This window comes from Pseudovirgaria hyperparasitica (assembly GCF_010093815.1).
Source record: "Pseudovirgaria hyperparasitica strain CBS 121739 unplaced genomic scaffold EJ05scaffold_17, whole genome shotgun sequence".
In the NCBI taxonomy this organism is placed as follows: domain Eukaryota; kingdom Fungi; phylum Ascomycota; class Dothideomycetes; order Acrospermales; family Acrospermaceae; genus Pseudovirgaria; species Pseudovirgaria hyperparasitica.
This window is the reverse complement of record NW_022985565.1, coordinates 852,515-874,433: the sequence shown is the minus strand read 5'-3', so window position 1 is coordinate 874,433 and position 21,919 is coordinate 852,515. Positions and strand designations below refer to the sequence as shown.

Sequence of the window (21,919 nt, the reverse complement as noted above, 5' to 3'; positions counted from 1 at the left end):
AATTAAAATATAAGAATTATAGACATAGAATAGTAGTCTAATAGATTATAGAAGAATTTAGAGATATATTTTAAGGGGTAGTCTACTCTTATAATGAGATTAATTTCTAAAGAATAGGAATTAGATATATACGTTCTACTTATATAGTACCCTTACTTAATCTAGCTAACTTAATCTAGATCCGCCTGTTACGGGACCGTACTAGACTATAGTAGTCTAGCTAAGTCTATTCTAGTATCAATTCTAATAGCTAGTACCCTATTAAAACTAGAACTTTAAAAAAGTCGTTCTATTTAGCGGCCTATATTTTTATTAATACTAGACTATTTTACTCTATTTTTAGAAAGATAAAAGTTTATATATAGATAAGTATTATTACTAAGTTTTATAATAGTATAGACATAGAAAGAGCTACCTTTTAACTCTATCTTAGGTATTCTTTTAATTACTTATTTTTTATACTAAGAGTTATATATAGCTTCTCTATATATAAGAATAGAGTTATTAGATAGTAGTATAGTTAGATAGAATAATAGGGTGTATTCTATTATAGAACGAATTACTACCGAACCCTTTCGGTAGGAATCTAAGAGTATATATATAAAGGGACGCCGATCTATCTAGCACGTAACTATTTACCGCCCTTTACGTTACCTCCTAACCCTATTAGCTAAGGTATATATAGGTTGGGTTCTACCTAAGGCTAAGTTCTAATAATTATCTCTTCCCTCTAGGAAGCTGCCCTTAGTGACCTAGATTGTTATCTATCTCTATATCCCTATCCTAAGTCTCGTAAGACCTTAGTCGTTCTCTACGCTTCGTCTTAGATACTTACTAATATTTACTAATCTAAGATTTATATAAGCGTTTTCCTAATAAACTAGATTTTATCTATCTTAACTTCTTATATAGGTAAGATTACCTAATTAGGCCTAGCGTATCACGTAATATAATTAGGTAAGCCCGGGTGCTACCTATATTAAAATCTTTTCTTAGAAATATTTCTTTCTTTAAAAAACTTCTTAACTCTTTATAGAGTTTTTTAGATTATTAGGTATATTAACCGATCCTTATAGATATAGATTTATATAGATTTACTATAATTTAGTACGATTTACGTAATTTACTAATTTTTATACCATCCTTAGCTAGTAATAACATTATTTATAATAATCTATGTAAATCGGTAATAATTATAATATAGTTTCCCGAAATCTCGACGCTCTAAAGTAATTAGCGCGGAAATAGGTGCCTTTGAATAATCCCTATCTCGTATATATTACTAATATATCGAAAGCTATTAATCTACCCCGACCTAGACCGGGCTCTAATAATCTAGCTATATATTATTATAGTTATCGCTTTCTATCGTATATTACTTACGGCGGTACTAAATCTATAATATACGGTACTTACGTGACTAAGAAGCGTTATTACTTATAGATATTTAAGTAAGTTCGAAGAACTTTATATAGATTTACTTATATTAGTATAGATTACTACTAGGCCTCTAGTAACCCCTACTAATAAGGAGCGTAGTACTACCGATTATAACGCCTTAGAGAAGGCTTTCTACGAGCTATATATCTAAGGTAAGAGTTACGCCTAGGAGTATGATTCTAATAAGATCTATAAGGATTTATTAGAATCTACTATAGCTATTATTACCGCGATTACTAGATAATATCGTTTTTCTTAAATCGTTATAGATTCTTACTAATATATATTAATCTCTATAATAGTACTAAAATCTCTACTACTTTAGACTTCTTTCTATATACTAGTAATATTAAAATTTCTAGAAAAGGTTCTAGTAAAAAGGCTAAGGTTCCTTCCTTACACGTACTAAAGAGCTATAAATTTAGGGAAGATAGCTCTAATCTAGAAGTTTCTATACTAAAGGTATATGGTTCTATACCGATTATTAAATCTTTTTACTAATTTATATAATTCTTAGCGTGCCTACACCGGTCCGTCCCTCTCTATTCTAGGTTCTACCGCTCTATAGGTTTCTATAGAGGAGTTTATAGCTATAAGGCGTGCTATATAGAATTTATAGCATCGGAACGAAAGGCTAGAGACTTATATTATAAAGCTCTATACTATACTAAATAAGAACTAGCGGAAGGAATTAGATGTAACTATCGCGGTAATTAGTACTTCTACTCCTACTCCGACTTAATTGGTTTAGATCTATACTAATTGGTACTAATATATCTCTTTTATCTAGCGTTTTTAGTTTTTTAGTTTTAATTTTAAAGCGATCTTACTTCTTCTAGATAGATTAGTACGAGTTTATATAGATCTATATAGATCTTTATATTTTCTTTTAGCTTTCTTAATTTTATCTTTCTTTAATAATAACTTCTTTAATCTCTTTAGTAATCTATACTGATCTATACTGATTGGTAGTGATTTTTGATGTCTATTTCTCTTAGTAAATTATTTTTCTAAGTCTCCTTTTTAGTTAAATTTTTTAAAGTTCTAAGTTTAAACTTTCTAAGGAAGTTCCTTAATTCCTTAGAATGTTTTTAAGATCTATATCTCTTTTACCTTCTTCCTTTTAGACGGCCGTCCTTAGCGCCGAACTATACTAAAAAATATCGAATTACTATACTTTAGTATAATTCTCTATGATTCCGCGGCTTCCTTTACTAATCGCTACTTATATACTAATATCGCTACTTTACTAATATTTATTATAGGTTCCTAAGTATCTTCGTTAGGATTATATTCTTTCTAATAAATCTTATATAGCTACGTGCTATCTTCGGCGCGTTACTAGCTAAGTATCTACTTAACTTCGTAGATATCTATACCTTCTTACGTAACTACTTTATATAGTATCTATTCGGAACGATCTAGTAATAATAAGGCATGAAATAGCTCGAGAAGTGTAATATAGAATATATTATATATCTTTAATATAGGAGGGAGTTATAACTCGTACGCCTAGTTATTAATTACACGAGTAATCTTATATAGATCTATTATTATATAGTTAAGCTTCTTCTTTAGCCTAATACTACGAATATTCTTACTATTTAGTAAAACTTTATCCCTAATATTAAAGATCATAGGTTTTCTACCCTTATTATAGTGCGATTTACTATAATTCGTAGTATCTTATAGTAACTTTATAATACTTCTTTACGTTTAGAATAGTTCTATAGTAATTTCTATTACTTTAACATTAGGTTATTCTACTTTAAACTACGTCCCTAAGAACTATATATTATAGTTCTAACCGAAGTTTACTTCGAACGGACTTACGTAGGTTAACGTATATCGGCTATTATTATACGCAAATTCCGCAATATAGACTAACCTTACCTAGTTATTCTACTTATAGTTATAATATATACGTAAATACGCCTCGACTATCTAATTCTACCGCTCCGTCTATCTATCTATTTATAGATAGAACGTAGTACTAAGTTTCCGCTTAATTCCTAGCGTATAGTAGAAATCCTTCTAAAATTTAGACGTTATCTACGGACCTCTATCTAAAACTATACCATTTAGTATACTATAGAGCCGGACTACGTTACGGAGTAGTATATCTATAAGATCCGGTACTTAGATTGTCTTCCTTATAGGGATATAGTATAATATCTTCGTAAATCTATCTAGAACTATAATAATAATAATAATATTATATAACTAGGTAGAGTAGTACTCTATAGGCCTATGCCTCCTCTAGTCTAAGCTACTATATAAGAAGAAACCCAAGAGGGGAAAACTTCCTTATGTCGATAATTACATCTCGTTAAACCTTTGTTTCTTCTTAAGTATATAGCTATAGGGTACACCTATTAGTCTATAGCCTATGTTACCGTTATTTTACCCTTAGGTAGCACGTGTAGGTACGGAGGTTATTAGTTAAGGGGTTCTTCCGGTATATACCGGGTTTTCTCTAATGTATACCGGGTTTCTTCCGGTATATATTTCTAGGTCTACTAGAATTAGAGGAGTAGTAGGTGTGTAATTATCTACCGGGCGACATCCTTAGAGTACTTATTAAGCCATCGTATGATATCGGAGGTTCTTATCGTATAGATAAGCTTCTACCTTTGCGTGTAAAGATCGGGCCTCTAGTTTAAAGTTGGATGACTCCTATAGGTTCGACGTGCCCTATACTATTAGGCCCTACTCCTGTTTTCGCCTTATCTCATCCCCTTTAGACTTATACCTCTAGCTCTACTAGAAGAGAGGTACGATGCCTTATCTAGCTAGGAAACTACGAGATTTACTCCTTAAACTTATATTACTAGCGTACGTGCCTAGTAATATATTCTATCTCTTTATAAATTAACACGCGTATCCGTTCTCTTAGGCTATATAGTAGTCTCCCTAGCTAGGACGTAATCCCGCCTACTTCTAGGTATACTAAAGGTTAGAGCCTATTAAAGGGGTAAGGTCCTTAGAGCTAATAGTTACTACTATATACCACGCCCCGCCTTTAAGTATAGCTACTATCTAGTTTCGCGTTACCTATAAGGATCTCTCTATAATAGGCTAACCGTGTCTTATAGACGAGTATTCTTTAAATCCTATACGTGTATACTCGCGTAACGCGCCTAGGCGACTTAAGTATCCTCTATCTACTAACCCGACTTATTTCTACTACTTTTTAATAGGTCTCTATAGCCGCCTCTTATCTATGTCCGTATACTATTATCTATATATACTAGCGCCCTACCTCCTACGGTAGACTATAATATCTCTCGTGCACGGGAGCCGCTCTATCTATCCTAGACCTAAGCGGTATCCTATATTAAGCGAAAGGTCTTAATAGAGTCGCGCTACTAGTGGTCGCGCTAGGCGTCTTAATAAATGTAGTTTAATACTATAGGAGAGTTAGCCTTAATAAGTTCATCTATAGTAGTTTATAGTTACCCTCGACGTGATTTCTCGCTAATTCTTATATATCTAGAGCCATTTAAGCCTTAAGGTGTCCTATCGCGCTACTAGGACTTCCGCTTTCTCTACCTATATAGTAAGGTAGATTTAGGCCTGCTTTCAATATAGTAGTAGCGCGTTAGATGGTTTTCTTATCCCGGTATCCTCGTGGACTCCTCTTAACGCGTTAATTAAGAATAGGATAGAAGTATATACTATCCTAGCTGGTTTATTACGGTGTGGTCCCTATAGAGTAACGCGTTGCGAAAACTCTATAACCATCTACCTAGTAATGACGAGGTCGCTATTAACGCCGCTCTAAACCTCTTACTACCTCCGAAGAGGCATTGTCTAGCTACGATAACGTGGACGCGGTTCGTAAGACTTCGTAGTCTATCTAGAACTATAAGTAAACTATTATAAATATACCTAGAATACTTACTTAGGGGTAGATCTATAATGAAATCCATTAATAATTCCTTCTATACCTCCTTTAGTATAGGTAATAGCCTTAATTTACTATATAGTAAGTATCTATATACTTTTATATGCTAGTAAACGTTATACGTTTTTATATAGTCTTTTATATATTTATAAAGACCCGGCTAGTCGTACGTTCTTTAGATTAAATTAACTATCCTTATAATACTAAAGTGCCCTACTAACGTATAATCGTACTATTCCCTTAAAATATTAATTTATAAGCCGCCTTCCGGCACGTAGAGTCGGCCTTAGAAGTAGATCGCGTCTAATTGTTATTCCTACCTTAATAACCATAGCAGATCTATAGCGCTTCCTTTTATACTTATAACTTTCTTTACTAATATATTAGAATTCTAGGTAGATTTAATTAAGTCTTTAAGGGTTTTCTTAGTTTCTTAGACGTTTATTTAGATTACTTAATACCCGCTCTAATTCCCGTAGAGAATCGCCGAAAGTATCCTAGCTTCTAGTATTCTATTAGATAACTAGTCTTATAGTATCTAAAGTATAGTATAGTCTAACTTACACCGACTATCTACGTTATTCTATAACAATTTCTTATAATCTTCACGCCGCGATAGAGGATTAGCTTTATTCTCTCTTCTAGCTTTATATAAGATTTTAAAGTTAAATATTAATATCTACTTAGCCTAATATACTTATCGGCGATTAAGGACCTTAGTTAATATAAAGTAACGTAGATTTACGTAATCTAATAATAATTTAATCTAATATACGGAGCCTTCTAAATAATATTACCATTACTTAAAACTCTTAATAATTATAAGTAGTTCCTAGTTATACGTGTTATAACACGTCTCTATATCTACTATTTTATAGAAAAAGAAAGCGACCAGGTACTATTACACCTTATCTTTTATATCTTTATATAGTTAACTAATAATTCTAGTAATTACGAATTCTAACGCGTTAGTTTCGATCTAAATATACTTCTCGGGATTAAAATACCTAAGAATCGGCGTAGTTATAAAGTAATTCTTTAATAATCGGAACGTATCTCGCGCTTCCGGCGTTAACTATATCTCGACCGACTTAGCTTTACGCTATACTCGCCTATCTATAGGGATTTTACCGCTATTCTCTATAAGTTTATTAAGCGACGCCGTAATTTATAAGAAGCCTATAATAAATTTATAATAATAGTTCACGAAACCCATAAATATTCTAATTTAACGTATAGTAGTAGATTCTAGCTATTCTATAATAGTCTTTATACGCTCCGGCTCTATTTTTAGGCCGCTATATATTATAATAAAGCCGAGAAACCTAACTTCTTATTAGTAAAACTTATATTTAGATAATTTTATATAGAGTTTATACTACCTTAGACGATTTAGTACCGATTTCACGTATTCTTTATAATTCTATATACTATCGGAGTAAATTAGTATATTATCAAGATAAACTACGTAAATCACGTTAAGTAATCCTACGAGTATAGTATTAATATATTCTTAAAACGCTCCTAGCGCATTTATTAGCCTAAATGGTATAATAGTATACTTAAAATAACTATATCTAGTCCGAAATGCGGTTTTCCACTTATCTCCGCGACGAATTTAAAGCTAGTAATATATATCTCGTAAATCTAGCTTTATAAAGTACTTTACCTTTATTAATTAGTCTAAAGATTTACTAACTAGCGGTAATAGATAACGATTCTTCTTAGTTACCGTATTTAGTACCCGATAGTCGACGCATAGATATAAACTTCTATCTTTCTTCTTTATAAAGAGAATAGATATACTAGCTAATAACGTACTATAACGTATCTAGTCTCTTCTAAGATATTCTTTAATATATTTATAAAGAACTTCGAGTTCTAGTCTCGAAAGTAGGTAAAGTAGACTATAAGGGACGTCTACTCTCTCTTCGAGCTTAATCTTAAGCTTATATAGCCCGTAATTAGGGAGAAGTAACGTATCTTCTACTAAAAACATATCCGTATACTATGAATATACGTTAGGTAGCGTGTCTTCGCCCTAATTATTACTATTATTCTTATCTTTATTAATAATCGATAAGAACGTAAGATAGATTAGTAACGATCGGGTCCGTATAGTAAGGTTCTATATCTCCTTACTAATAGTTACGACTTACTAGTATAATTTACTATAGTATTATCGGAACGTTAATATCTCCTTCTAAAAATTAAGAATAGAGTTTAGATATCTAAGCTAAGGCATCCCTAGAATCATATTCTATTAGCTAATATTAGCTATAATAAATTTATTAGACATCTACTATTTTATTATCTTTAAGTTATAAACTTTATAATTCGTTATAGCTTTATCTAAAGTTCTAACTTTATATCTATTAACTATAATAGTTTAGCTAACTTTACTAAGATCGTATAATAATCTATACTCCTTTATAAGAATCGACGAAATATAATTATCTTCTATACTAGTGTCTACGAGGGCCTATATAGTTTTATTACTATTTACTATAGATAATAATACTTTTAGTAATATTAGGTCTTTACTTACCGGAAGGCGCTACGGCTCCTCCTAAGTATATATAATTTAGCTAAGGACGCGGTTAGATCTCGTGTACTAGCCTATTCTTTTTTCGGATTCTTATAGTTAGGCGAAATATATTCTATTTCTCTATACTTATAGTAACGAAGTATACTATAATCCTACTATTTTATAATAGGCGTTATATTTAAGCCTATGTATTATCCTTTTCCGTGTTAAGAAGTACCGCCTTAATTATTTTAGTATTCTCTTAACACGTTTCTACCCCGATTTATACTCTTCTAGTACTAATCGCGGTAAGGTTACTCTTAATTAAATGTATTCGATTAACCTCGTTTCTAACCCGTATAGGGTTCGTTGGTTTTACCTAGAGAGCTATATTTCTTAAGAATACGGTAGTATTTATTAGCTTTCTCCTCTAATTCGTGTAGATAGTTAAAACTTAATAATACTATTTCTAGTCTTTCGCGGATTAACGGAAGTAGTACTTCGCGAAACTAGAATATATAAATATTTTTCTATAGCATAGGGATATTATTCTATAGGTTTTAGAGGTATTATAGTAGTTAAGTAGATGTCTAGTTCGGTCGTTATACCACGCTTCTTAACTTAGATAGTACCTTTCTTTTACGTTCTCTATCTATTCCGAGGGTATTTAGTATAAATATAGCTAAATATTCCTAGGTTATCGTAGATAGTAGCTATACTTCCTTCTATCTATCCTATTAATCGCGGGATTATAAGCCTAGGTATCGTTCTCCGAACGAAATACGTTATACTTTAGTAGAAAAGAGTAGAGAGTTATCGAGGAAGTACTTTTCGTAGTCTCTCTTCTAGTCTTTCTACTCCTTTTAGTTCTTCTCTATAAATATAGTCGGGTCTTTAGATTTTAGTATACCTAGGGAAGGAGTAGGGTAAATTAGTAACGAAGCGGCCGGGTATATAGTAGATTATTATAACTCTAATGGTAGGTAAACTAATTCCGCCTAAATTAGTATAGGAAGTTATCTACCTACTATCGTTCGGCGTAGTTCTTTAAGAGACTCCTTAAGTTCTCGTCTCTTTACGAGGAGTTTCACGCGTTCTATCTATTCTTTAAGGGTTTAAATCTCTCGAGCCTAATTCGCGATATATTTCTAAAGTTTAGCGATAGTTTATTATAATACCTCGCGTGGCTCCGCCATGACTCGTTGTCCGGCTTTATATTATTAGAAGTTACTTAGTATATCTACTATTTCTTCGTCTAAAAGCTCCGTGATTTAGTCTAATATTTCTACTTCTTAGTTAGAAACGGCTAGGATTAATACTAATTATAGAGGATCCCTATTATTTAATATAGTATTACTTATCCCTATAGTAGATTATATTAACCTTCTCGGTTCTAGTTAGACTATCTTAACTATAGTACTATATAGAGAGTAATTCGAATATAAGAATAGGGTTATTAGATAGTAGTATAGTTAGATAGAATAATAGGGTGTATTCTATTATAGAACGAATTACTACTAAACCCTTTTAGTAGAAATCTAAGAGTATATATATAAAGGGACGCCGATCTATCTAGTACATAACTATTTACCGCCCTTCACGTTACCTCCTAACCCTATTAGCTAAGGTATATGTAGGTCGGGTCCTATCTAAGGCTAAGTCCTAATACTATAGGCCTATACTATATTCTTTTATATATTAAAAGAATAGCTTCTTTATAATAGAATATTATAAGATTACTACTACTTCTTAAACTTAAGAATATAGAAATTATATTATAGATCTCTCTACTAATTAATATATTAAGATATAAGAACTAACTTATATAAATAATCTAAAGTTATCTACTATACCTATAGTAAGATAGACTATATAGTACTTAAGTACTATTTAGAGAAACTACTAAGTACTAATATAACTAACTAATTAGTTATATATTATAAGTACTAGTAGCTAGAATATATTATATCTAACTATCTAGTATAGAATATAAAAAACTAATAGTCTATAAGAAACTCTTATAACTTATAGATATAACTATAATAGAGAGATAACTAGCTAAATAGTATATTAAACTATAGGCTAGATCTATTAAGGTCTCTTATAGATAATATTAGACTATAATACTTAATAGTAGTTTAGCTACTAATATTATATTAATCTAATAAGTATAAGAACTTAATATTAATATATAAGCTCTAATAGATACTATATTCTATAATATTAATAGTTCTATTAAGTTATATAGTATCTATACTATTAAATATAGTATCTAGAATAGTAGAGAGAAATAGAAACTCTACTACTCTATCTTTATTATAGTAGATAGTCTCTTTAATATAATTCTAGATATACTATAGCTTAAGAAATATAATCTAAAACTAGACTTTCTTAAGAAGATAGCTAGCTAGTATATAAACCTATTTTAATAGAAACTAGTATAGCTTATTAATAATAAATAATTCTAGAAGAATTATAATAAGATAATCTCTACTCTATCTATATACTCTTACTTACTTAAAATAGTAAGCTTAGTATTAAAATAGATAAAAACCTACTATATTAGTATAAAATATACTAATATATTATATTAGTAATTAATTCTTCTAAACTACTCTAATACTAATCTACTAACCTTACTATTAATCTTAAAGATAGCTACTACTAAATTCTTTTAGTAGAAATCTAAGAGTATATATATAAAGAGGCGCCGATCTATTTAGCACGTGACCGTTTACTACTTATTATACTATCTTCTAACTAAGGTACGTACGAGTCTAGCCGTTACCTAAGGCTAAGTTCTAATAGTTAGTACCCTGCCTTAGCTTTCTCTATCACCTGATTTTTAATCATGAAACTACCTTAAATTCGCAGCGACATACCGCATAATGTCGATAGACCTTTCTGCCTTATCCTAGTACCAGATACAGAGGTTTTTCACCTAGAACACTTCTGTCGTGCAGTAGGAATGCGACGCATTAGCCCAAGAAATAACTGGCGGGCCCGTTACCCTAACACCGTCTTAGGGCGTAACTAGTTACACCGTTAACGGTGGGACACATGTCATTCAATTTCGAGATTAGAATTCGCCTCTCGACTTGAAACTACTCTAGGCTATTAAGCAAGCCTACTAGGGCTTTGTACCACATCATAAATATCATGGTACCCTTGGCAATGTCTTTGTTTATATCATGAACAATATTAGGGGGACTTGTATGTATCTAGCCAGATCCGAGCTACAGAGCGACAACTACTACCTCCTACGATCCACCATCGACGACTACGCAAGGCTCGTTTACCCTTCTTTTTACACCTTGTAGCTACACAGTTAGCTAATATAGCCGGGGTAGATTCTTCGCCTTAGCATATCATAACACGCCTAAGAACATGGAACGAGCATCTACCGACCAGCTCTATTACAATTATCTATCGCAACTCCAGCGACTTCGTGGAGGACTTCCCAAGCGCTTTCGCTCGACGCTTAATAATCTTATCCTATGCCTCCCGGATCTCTTTGCCGATGACTAGCCATTTACGCTTAATCATGATAACCTTCTCGATAATAATATTCACGTGAACATAGCTACGGGCAGAATTATAGGCATCTATGACTAGAGCGGCGCCAAGTTTAGTCCATATGGAATGTCGCTAGGGGGACTCGAGACCATGCTAGGGATTCGAACTATATCTAGGGACTGTTAGCGTTACCACGCCAATCACGAAGAGCTCCGCGATCTTTTTTGGCTCCGGTTTTACTACTATCTAGGAGGTGCGTCGGACGTGACGAAGCGGCTCATCAAGGCCGCAAGACTTATTGGTCTGTTCCTAGATAATGGCTTTTAGCAGGGGGAGCTGGCCACAGGGGACAGCGAGGACTTGCGATTTCTCGGTGCTATCGTTCTATGATAATGTCTAGCGAGTTTCTTGTCGGGTCAAATTATTTGTTGGGTTTTAGTCTGAAAACCGATCACTGCATACTCGTGTATATGTGTACGAATGGAAGACCCCGTTTGACACAATGGTTTGGCGGCTTGAAACTCGCTCACGTCAATGTACTACAAACCTCTGTACTTCTCACCCCTACACCCTTAGCAGTACCTTCCAGTCAAGTATACCTTCGCCCTGTTCTTCGTCGTGTCGCACCGCAAGCCAGGGGAACATGTGCAGTCTAGAATATGGACCTAACGGAAACTGTTACGGAGAAGTTTTCATGCAGTAAAAGCGAGATGTTAAGACACATACATGACATATCTCCTTTCCTAACTTATCATACCTAAGAGATCTTCTATGACAATTTAGACTGGGCTTTGGGAGTCTCTTATTGGCGCATTAAAAGTAACAAGGCCGCACACATACTTCATCCGCCACGAGATCTGGTCCAATAAAAACCAACACACAACATTCGCATTTAAACACCTGGTAGCCAAAGATTGGCGATGGAGCAATACATTCGATAATTTCGAGGACAAGCGAACATTGGTATTAGGATCGGGCGATGAAGACGACACTAACTACCTCTACCAACTTGGAACCGCAAGCTACCTCGATTAATGAAATTGTGGATTGCGCAAGTTCATCTATGTGTGAACCTAACAAATTTACGTCTGCCGAATTACCAACTTGTGTATCCACGCGCTTATTTATACGTACTAGTTCGTTCCCATTACTGGAATCATCGTCTACCGAATGGTTGATTCTTGTGATGCGATTTGGAGCAGTCAAGCCTTGATGTATCCCTGCTGGACGAGGGCAGTATTGAGAAGCTGAGCAGTGATGGGCTCAAATGTACCGAGTTGCTAACAAAACGAACGACTTTCAGGCTAGCTAACATGCATCTCTGCAAACAGAGCGACCATCTTATGCTTGGCTGCATCGCGGAACATCCTCACTTATGTACGTCTCCTCGCTTGGAACGTCTTTCGCGCTCCATGAAGATTAGTTTCTCCTTTGGTCGACTGGCAAATTCCTCCGAAATCGCCTCTACCACGAACTCCTGTTTAGGTTCATACCCATATTTCTTGTACAGTCTCTCCGCAGCTATGGTGGACTCAGTAGTGATCTAGATAGCATAATATTCAGTAATGCGCGCTTGGAATACAGCTCGTTTCTTACAAAGGCATCGAGCTTATCAGCTAACTCGTTGTAGTAGGCTATCTGTAGAGATGCAGCCCCTTTGCTTCGGTGCTTCTGAGTAGTTCCCATAATGTTTAGACCTATTCCGTTAGTATCGAGCTATTACTAGTATTCGTATGCATAACTCACATATGATCGGGGCATGTACATCATCCTTAGCATATTTTGCCTCCCTAGGCGCGATGAAGTTCTTAAACATCTCGATAGCATACTTCTTCTCTGTCTCGTCCTTCCATGCTTTAGGAGGGCCATCAAGGTGCATCGGTGGGGGCTTCTCCGAGTCTTTGTAGTACACGTTCCACTGCGAAGCTAAGATAATCTCGCCAGTGCTTATGTCGGTGACTTTCCACCATTGGGTACTCGGATCAAGTACATCGCGTAGGTATTCGAGGCGAGCGACGACCATGTCAAGGCCATTGATACCATCCTCAGTCAAAGTATACGGGTAGATAGCATTAACGAAGGCAGACTCGCTATCATAGGCTTTGAAAAGCATATTAATAACATCGCGCAACTCGTGCTTTTCCACGGGGCTAAGTTCAAAGGACATTCTGACTGAGCTAATAGATTGTGAGGAGAGGATGTGTGGAATGTCAAGTGCAAGGTTGGCTCAAGCCTTTAGGGAGCTGGGCAAGACGTCACTTAAATATGCATTAGTGTGGCACATTCATCATTGAGGCGACACGTAGTGGCCTAGCTCTTGGAACCTTGAGAACTTAGCCTTGTAATTCAACTTTGATGGTGTTCCATGTTTAACAGAATGAGTATCGCTGTGCAATTGAGTCAATGCACGGAAAGTGGAGCCGACTCTCCTGCAAACAAAGGCTTTACAGGCTTAGATGGCGCTCTACCTGCACCGTCTATGAGCAGGCGCTCTATTAATTATTCTATGGATGAAGGTCCCGTGTTCTGCGGCACAGCACTAGCTTTCAGGGCATCCTTGATTGCCGCCGACATGATCTCTAGTCCCTCCCTTCCTGCATTGCTACAACTCTCGAACTTAGTTGTTTATGAGCCTTCCTGAATCACTAAGCCTGTACTAAATATATAGAGCTTGGAACTGTTCGGCGACCCCTCTGAGTATGGCACGCGGGAACCTAGCCCCTTTCTGACATCGTTGTTTGACCACCCTATCTACATAGTATCCACTAAGGGTTTGAGGAACGGAATGCAAGGGGCAATAATTGCTACGTTTACTGTCAGGCTCATTGCAATGGCTATCCTAGCCTCTGGGTATGTTAGATCCCACGATGAGCCAATCTAGGCTGTATACATTAAACCGAGTTAATGAATTCGAACAGCGATTGCTTGAATGACTCTAGAGATTTGTCGGCTACGCTTGACCATCGTAATGAAAAGCAATGTTTCCTCCTTTTACAGGAGACTTGATATAAACGCAATAACCAAGACTACTTTCTTAGATGCTGGGACCTCCAAGTCTCATACCTATAATAGCGACCAATAGAACCGTGAGTATGACAGCTTGCACAATGTTCATTGCCTTATATATCCTGTAATACGATGACTCGAGATAGCAGTTAGCAATAGCCTGAGCACAGCTCTGTTTCTGGAATGTGGACTTACCTAGTTGATGCATTTGCCATCTATGTATTTCCATGTCTTCAGCACATCGCGTTGGAATACTGTGACAAAAAGGCCGGTACTAAAATGATAACATAACGGCGATCTTTAGGCATGGAGTCTAACTCGTCGCACTAGTTTATGAGACAAAAAGCCCAAACGTGTTCGCTGTAAACACTAAAATCTATGTACGCCCCTGATTACCACTTTGCACCCTTCACTCCCCCTGCTAGCCATACCAAATTTCTAAAAGTTCTTCTGGCCCAAGGAGTGTTAGTAAAGCCCTTAGCGCCGTTCCAATCGGGATATTTCATACATACTAATGCCGAAGTGTGAGGGAGAAATATGGTTGATAGACTAGAGCACAGTCTCGAAATGCCATTGAGAGCCTATCAACTTCCATTTATCGATAATAATTTTCCCCTCCATACTTATATCTTGGTGTACCAAGCAACCCGAGCGGCATAACACTGATTCATAGACACTTGCAACGCGTCGTGAAGACTAGATACCCGCATAGTGACGTTCTGCCATGTTATTGAGCGGCAGCTCGAAATGGTAGTCGCCATGGTCCTTGATACGGTAGCATATGTAACACCACTAGCCTCCTTGCACCACGTCCTTCAAGTAGCATTTCGGGCAGTAGCACAGGCTCGGGTCCGCGACGGCAGTAACAGTTCTTTCGATTCCATACATGGTTTTTTCGCTTTCCAATTTCTGGGATGAACTCGCACACGCTGGCAATACATGATCCTGAAAAAAAGCCCGGGGGCTACATCGATATACTCTGTACTGGGGATCGGTTGAGGACGCTGGGCCGTTTATTTGAATTGTTAGATTAACTGGTCATGGCACGTTGGATCAGTCAACTGAATGAGACTGTATCATTCAGTTGGAGGTTGGTCTGTGTGAAGATAAGAATACTAATGTGTACTTAAAGAAGGTGCTTTTAGACGTCAAATGATTTGAAAAATGCTTAATTCAATTGTTCATGGAAATTTACCCTCTCGAGGTATTTTTCTCTTACGTACAGCCCGTGAAGAAGCATCATACCAGATCGGTATAGTCCTCCATTCTCGGATCCAATGCTTAGCGTATCTGTCAATGCCTCCAGAAGCAATGCTTGTTAGTAACACCATAGTCTACTCAATTGCGCCTTTATCGTGGGATGCTAAATATGGTTCGAAGCGCTGAAGGAACACAGCTGCCACGACTACCTCCTGAAAATCTCCTCGGATTGTGTTCTCTCCAACTGAACTTTTTCGCAGATAAACCTGGAATGAATCTCATTTACTCATGGCGCTTGGACTGTTTCCGTTCTATGGTGGGATGACAATGTCTAGTCATTGAGATAGAGCGAAACATTGTGCCGGCGGCACAGTAGAAGGAATGTCGAGGGCGCATAGCACAGCGAAGAACGCTTAAGCGCACGTCTTAAACTTTTGAGGTCCTTGAAGGCACCCTTCGGATCTAATGGTATAGTAAATCATAGTGAAGTGCTGTACTTGAACGACCTGGGTGAGGAGCACAACGAACTTCTAGAGCGTTACGGCAAGTCGGTGAAGCCGGAATACCATAATTTAATGGAAATCCAATGAAGCAGGTAGTTAACTAAATGTAATTGGTTAGTGTTGCCATAGGGGAACTGTATAATGGTGCAGGACTCGCAAAGATAATGAATGACGTGCGATTCTGCAAGGGCAACCGCGTACTTCCAACACAGATTATCCGCCTCTGTATGATTGTTACGTTACACAGGAGCTTCAGAGAGGTATTTCGCTATTCGCTCGAGCCCCTGCAAATCGCCCTCCACAGTGTTCACCAATTCTTTATCCACCCAGCCGTTCGTATACCCACCTCCAAAATCAACTAAATATGCATTATCAAGCTCGTCAATAAGGACGTTATCAGGTTTCGCGTCTCCCCAGACGATCTGGTGCGCGTGAAGCTCGTGGATCGAATGTGTTATTTGCTGAACCCATTTTTCGCGCAGCAAGGCCTGATTCGGATCCCATCCAGCGCAGAGCAGTGTCTTATTAGCACAGTCGATGTATGATAATAGAAAACCGGCTATTCTCGATGTTACCTCGTCTTCAACTAAGCCGAGGAGTCGAGAGGTGTGCACGTCCTCTTTGAGCTCAGCGGCATGAATCTTAGCGTATGTAGATAGCTCTCGACTAGTCATAGAGATGTCACCTGGTAGTAACTTCTTAAAGAAGCAAACATCCTGTCCCTGGAGGTATACTCTACCAGCCTGTGGCAGGGCCATCGCGTTATCGCTCAGCCGAATATGGATATCACGCGGACGGTAAACGGGGAATGTAGAGCTGTCGAGCCTTCTGGCGGGAGGAAGTAGGACACCAACACGAGCGTATTCTACAGCGGCGTCATTTGGCACTTGAACTGGAACCAGCTCATCCCCAGCCAACTGTAGGGTGTAACTGACTTGTTTGGGAAACAGGCAATCCTGGAGCGTGTACAGTCGTTGGCGATCCAAGGGAGGTATTTCGCGAAATAGCGATAGAAACGGTTTCGTCGCCCATTCGTAGAATTCTTCAAGAGGGTCAACGAACTCATTACCGTCAGGATTCTCTGGCAGAGGCGGAATGTATTCTGGATCCGAGTGTTCTACATGAAGCAAATACTCCTTTAGCAGTCCGGGGCTACCTTCGAAATTGGCAGTGAGCAGGTTAATACAGAAGTGTGTATCGCTGACGAAGACGTTTAGTTCAACGTCGGTGTTATGAATGCTGCTCTCGGTGTTCCCAATCTCGTATAATGGACGCTGAGCCATAGCCGGAGGATAAGATAGGGCCGTGACCTGGGAGGTACCGTCAAATTATATAGATATAGGTTTATATATTCCGTTCAAATTATAGGGCTGAGGAGACACAGTTTGAATCACAGTTGTGCGCGAGGGTGGATTTGTGGCCGAGAGGCTGTCACGTCCGGGCTTGTTACTGTAGCTAATCAGTGTGCTGTCCCCGGTCTATACCTTTTTTAGCGCGACACTTAGTACATGTTATATACATAGATAGAAAAATATTTTTCTATATTCTTTAAATATTATATTTTCTTTAATATCTTTAAAATTAGAGCTCTAGAACTTGAAAGTTTTTTAATAATATCTAAATATACTTACTTCTATATAGACCTTTACTCTCTATATTAAAGAATTAAAAAAAGAGTAGATAGATAAATTATTCTAAGAAAACCTCTATTAGTAGATACTATAGAGAAGAGAAGAAGAAAAAGATTAAAATATAGATTTTTTATTAGGTATATATACTATATATATCTTCTATATACTATTTAGATTCTTATTAGAAGAGTAGTAGCTTTAAGATTTAGTTCTTTTAGTATAGTAGTTAGTATATAAAGCTCTAATTCTTATATATATATATATATATATATATATAAACATAGTATATTATTAAGTTTCTAACTAAATATAGAATATAGAAATAATAGTAATTTTTCTATATAATAATAACGTTATTTTTCTATTTAACTATAATAATAACCGAAACTAGGTATTAACTATAGGCCTAAAGGTAATATACTTTGAACTAGACTTTCTATTAATTAGTTTAACTTTAATTTAACCGCCTTAAGAACTAGTTAGTTTAGTTTAGTTAAGGTCTCTTACTAAGAACTAATACTTTAGTTTAACTTTAATTTAAGATAGTATTAAACTATAAATAATTAAACTAAACTAAAGTATATATATATATATATATATAGACTATAGTATTAAGATTATTCTAATTTTATAAGTACTAGAGTTAGGCCGTAGGCTAACTTCCCTTATTTACTATATATATTAAATACTATCGTGTTAATAACTACACGTTAATAACCTTAATATAGTATTCTAGCGGTCTATTCGTGCCCCTAAGGAGTACTCTTAAGATATATTTAAAAAGTAGTATAGCTAGACCGAGCGTTCGTAGCGTAATATATATATAAAGAAGCCTTAAGATATATCTTAGAATCTAATACTAACTTAAGATACTACTACCTATGACTCGACGATACTATCTCTCTCTAGTATTAGCCCTATTCTATACGAGCCTATATCTACTAATCTATATAGTTATCTAGTTCGAGAGCCCTCTAGAATAGAATTAGATAATATAGATAGCGTAGAAGATCTAGATTATAACTCTATTATTAACCCTAATAATAAGTCTATATATAAAGATATTAATTAGTAATATCTCTTATTCTTTATTAAGTCTATAGAGATAGTTAAGCGGGCTAATAGCTTTAGCTAGATCTAGCGATACGGGTATTATCTCTAATAGATAAATAATAGAGTAAAGTACTAGTGGTATTATATATACTATTATAAGAGACGTTTAGATAGATAATTTAAGGTAGACTTAATAATAAACTTAGTAGAATATCTCTATAATAAATACTCTATATATAGAGATAGGAAAAGGAAGCGTATATAAGGCGACGTACTTAAGATAATAATTAAGAAGTTAAGGATAGAATAGAATATAGTAAATCTACTTATTAAGACTTTCCAATCTAATAGCTTTAATTAATTAATAGCTAAGTAGATTATCCTTAACTCTTAGTCTCTATAGATAATTAAAAATAGCTATCTCTATAATACTATTATAAAGGTAAATCTAGAGATAGAAGTAGTAATATAGCTAAGTATAGATACTCTTAGGAGCTATATTATAAAGATATATATAGAAGCCTCTAAATCCCTCTATAGTATTCTAAATACTACTATCTTAAAGATTTATATCTTATTTAATAGCTAGAGCTTATAAAACTATTATCTCTCTCTATAGTTATATACCGTATACTTTATTAATAGGGATAGTATCTTTATAGATATTTCCCTTAGTCTACTAGAGATTAGAGGTAGCTATACTAGTAAAAACTTTAAGAATCTAATAATAGCTATACTTAAGAGATAGGGGATTAAAGATAGAGTTAGCTACTTCGTCCTTAATAGAGTAAATAATAATACTATAGTAGTAGAACTCCTTATAAAGGAACTCCCTAGTATAGGTAAATATTCACGTCTTTATTACTTTCTATACTATCTTAATCTTACTACCTAGGCGCTTCTTTTTAGTAAGAATAAGAATGCATTTAATAAGTTATCTAAGAATCTTATTACTAAGCTTACCTTCCTTTAAGAATAGCGGAAAAAAGGTCTAATTATAGTACTCTAGTCTATTATCTACTTTATCTATTACTCTACTAAGAGATACTAGAGATTTAAGACTATATAGAAGAAGATTTATAATAAGAACGCGCTTATAAAGGATATAAAGTTTATCCTAGTTTAACTAAAGAAGCTAGTTAAGACGTGCTAGAATAGCTATCACGACTTTATAGAGCGTAGCCTTATATTATAAGCTATAATTAACGAGTTTATTAAGGAAATTCTCTTCTAAAGTTAGCGATATAGTAATCTATAGTAGTCTAACTAAGATCTCTTTATAGATACTAAAGATAAAGACTCTAATAATAAAGTAGTTAACTTAGTAAATAGAATTCTATTATTCGTTATAGAAGGTAGACTTAATAACTATAACTAGAGTATTATTTATATATATATTAATACTCTCTTATCTATTAAGAAAGTACTTCTACGAACTAAAGGAAGAGACTATAAGACTAATTATAGAGTAATCTAGTAAATTCTTCTATTAATGTACTTTCTAGAATTATACTTTAATAACCTTAGGTTTTCTAAATCTACTTCTATTATATCTATTAGTAAAGTATAGTCTAATCTACCGCTTAAAGACTATCTATAGATTATAATTAATAACGCGAGAAGTAAGCTAGTAAAGTACTATAACCTAGTATAATAAACCTTCCTTAATAAGGGTGCGGCTTATCCCTAAAGTAGTCCGTTCTATAGAGTATCCCGGTTTTCCTAAAGGTAAAGGGTACTTAGAAGGCTCCGAGAGGTGTAAGTAGAATTATAGTAAGTATTAATAGAGTATAAATAGTAACTAGCTAGTAGGCGAGTAAAGTAGTAATTATATTAGTATAAGTTTAAATTAATTACTATAGAACTATCTCTAGAGATTAGGTCTAAAGGGTCTATATAGTTCTACTAAGGTTCTCTAATTAGAATGCTTATTCTAAGCGTTTAGTATATTACTTAGAATACTAATATTCTATTTCTAATTACTATATAGATTACTTAGAATACCTATTCTAAGTACCTATGATTAGCTCTTCCTATAGATATCTATCTTGGCCTTAGGTTACTATCTAAGGCTATCTATTATATTATAGGTACCTCTCCTACATACTATACTATCTCTTACGCTACTTATACTAGAGTCTACGTATCCTTCTATGGCTCTAGCTAGTAATTCATTACACCTAGTAAAGGAAAACGTTATATACTATACTACTATATATCTTTATTCTATATAGAAATACTTCTTTAAGTAAGATAATAAGGATCTAGTAGACTTATATCTATAGGTATTATAAGATAGTCTAAAATTAGACTTTCTTATACTCTATTACTTATACTAATCTCTATTAATGTTTAAGCGTATACTAGTAGTATTTAAGGAAGTTTAATCTCGAAGGGACTAGAACTAGTTAATTTAGGGCGATATAGCAATCTATAGATACCAATTAATAGAGTATACCGAGTATAATAACTTCTAATATATATACGTACGTATAGTATATAATATATAATAGTACCAACGTATAGAGATACTATATATATATACTTAAAAACTCTTTAGAGTAATAAGTATAGACTACTACTAATAAACGCTAACATGCTAACCCCCTTTATTAGTTAAGGGTAGCCCTTAACTAATAATTATAGCGGCCTCCGGCACCGATATACTCTAACTTCCGCTAGATATACTTCTACTACTAGTATAATAGAAATAGCTATATAGTAGTATATTCTAGGACGACTAAACTACTATCTAGAAAATAAAAAATAACTAGGGGTATAAAGTACTATAGATAACTAAGATAGGGAGGACTCTACTCGTGGACACCCTTATAGATAAGATTAAATACTAGATAGCACGTGTAGAGAGGGAGGTTAAGAAAGGAGAGACCGCCCTCCTTAATATCTTTTAGAGTCTAGTCCGGAATATTAAGGGGCTTACTATAGAAGTAAAATAGATACTAGAAACGAGTCTAGAGTCTAGACTAGACTAAATTAAGGCTAGTCTACTAAGGATCTAAGAAGGCCTTACCTAGGAGAGATATCTAACTACTTAGATATAAGTCGCGGTACCATTAGATAGTATAACCGGGATAATCTAAATACTAAGAATATCTATAGAAGAAGTATATAGTAT

At 34.8% G+C, this 21,919-nt stretch overlaps 3 protein-coding genes across 3 annotated transcripts; 1 reads left to right on the top strand and 2 right to left on the bottom strand.

The window, feature by feature from the left end:
• Positions 1–10,795: 10,795 nt before the first annotated feature.
• On the top strand, positions 10,796–11,821 carry EJ05DRAFT_479863 (uncharacterized protein; the record flags this gene model as incomplete). The annotated part of the gene is made up of 2 exons (XM_033744756.1): positions 10,796–11,163; positions 11,225–11,821. Coding segments are annotated over exons 1-2 (272 nt in total), but the record flags the coding sequence as incomplete, so codon positions are not given.
• Positions 11,822–12,728: 907 nt separating this feature from the next.
• On the bottom strand, positions 12,729–13,599 carry EJ05DRAFT_457158 (uncharacterized protein). Its single transcript, XM_033742520.1, has 3 exons — positions 13,137–13,599; positions 12,987–13,087; positions 12,729–12,933 (listed from the first exon to the last, which is right to left on the bottom strand). Exons 1-3 carry the CDS (start codon positions 13,555–13,557, stop codon positions 12,760–12,762), a joined length of 696 nt encoding a protein of 231 aa, XP_033596796.1. The 5' UTR covers positions 13,558–13,599; the 3' UTR covers positions 12,729–12,759.
• A 2,592-nt stretch (positions 13,600–16,191) lies between these two features.
• On the bottom strand, positions 16,192–17,529 carry EJ05DRAFT_479861 (uncharacterized protein). Its single transcript, XM_033744755.1, has one exon. The coding sequence runs from the start codon at positions 17,380–17,382 to the stop codon at positions 16,339–16,341; it is 1,044 nt and encodes a 347-aa protein (XP_033596795.1). The 5' UTR covers positions 17,383–17,529; the 3' UTR covers positions 16,192–16,338.
• Between the last annotated feature and the right edge of the window lie 4,390 nt (positions 17,530–21,919).

What these genes read in the sequence shown, in the direction of transcription:
- EJ05DRAFT_479861 (XM_033744755.1), bottom strand. Translation starts at nt 17,382, where the DNA reads ATGGCTCAGCGTCCATTATACGAGATTGGGAACACCGAGAGCAGCATT.
- EJ05DRAFT_457158 (XM_033742520.1), bottom strand. Translation starts at nt 13,557, where the DNA reads ATGTCCTTTGAACTTAGCCCCGTGGAAAAGCACGAGTTGCGCGATGTT. An exon ending in TGTACATGCCCCGATCATAT is followed by an intron (nt 13,088 to 13,136) that starts GTGAGTTATGCA and finishes CTAACGGAATAG; the next exon opens with GTCTAAACATTATGGGAACT. An exon ending in CTGATAAGCTCGATGCCTTT is followed by an intron (nt 12,934 to 12,986) that starts GTAAGAAACGAG and finishes TATGCTATCTAG; the next exon opens with ATCACTACTGAGTCCACCAT.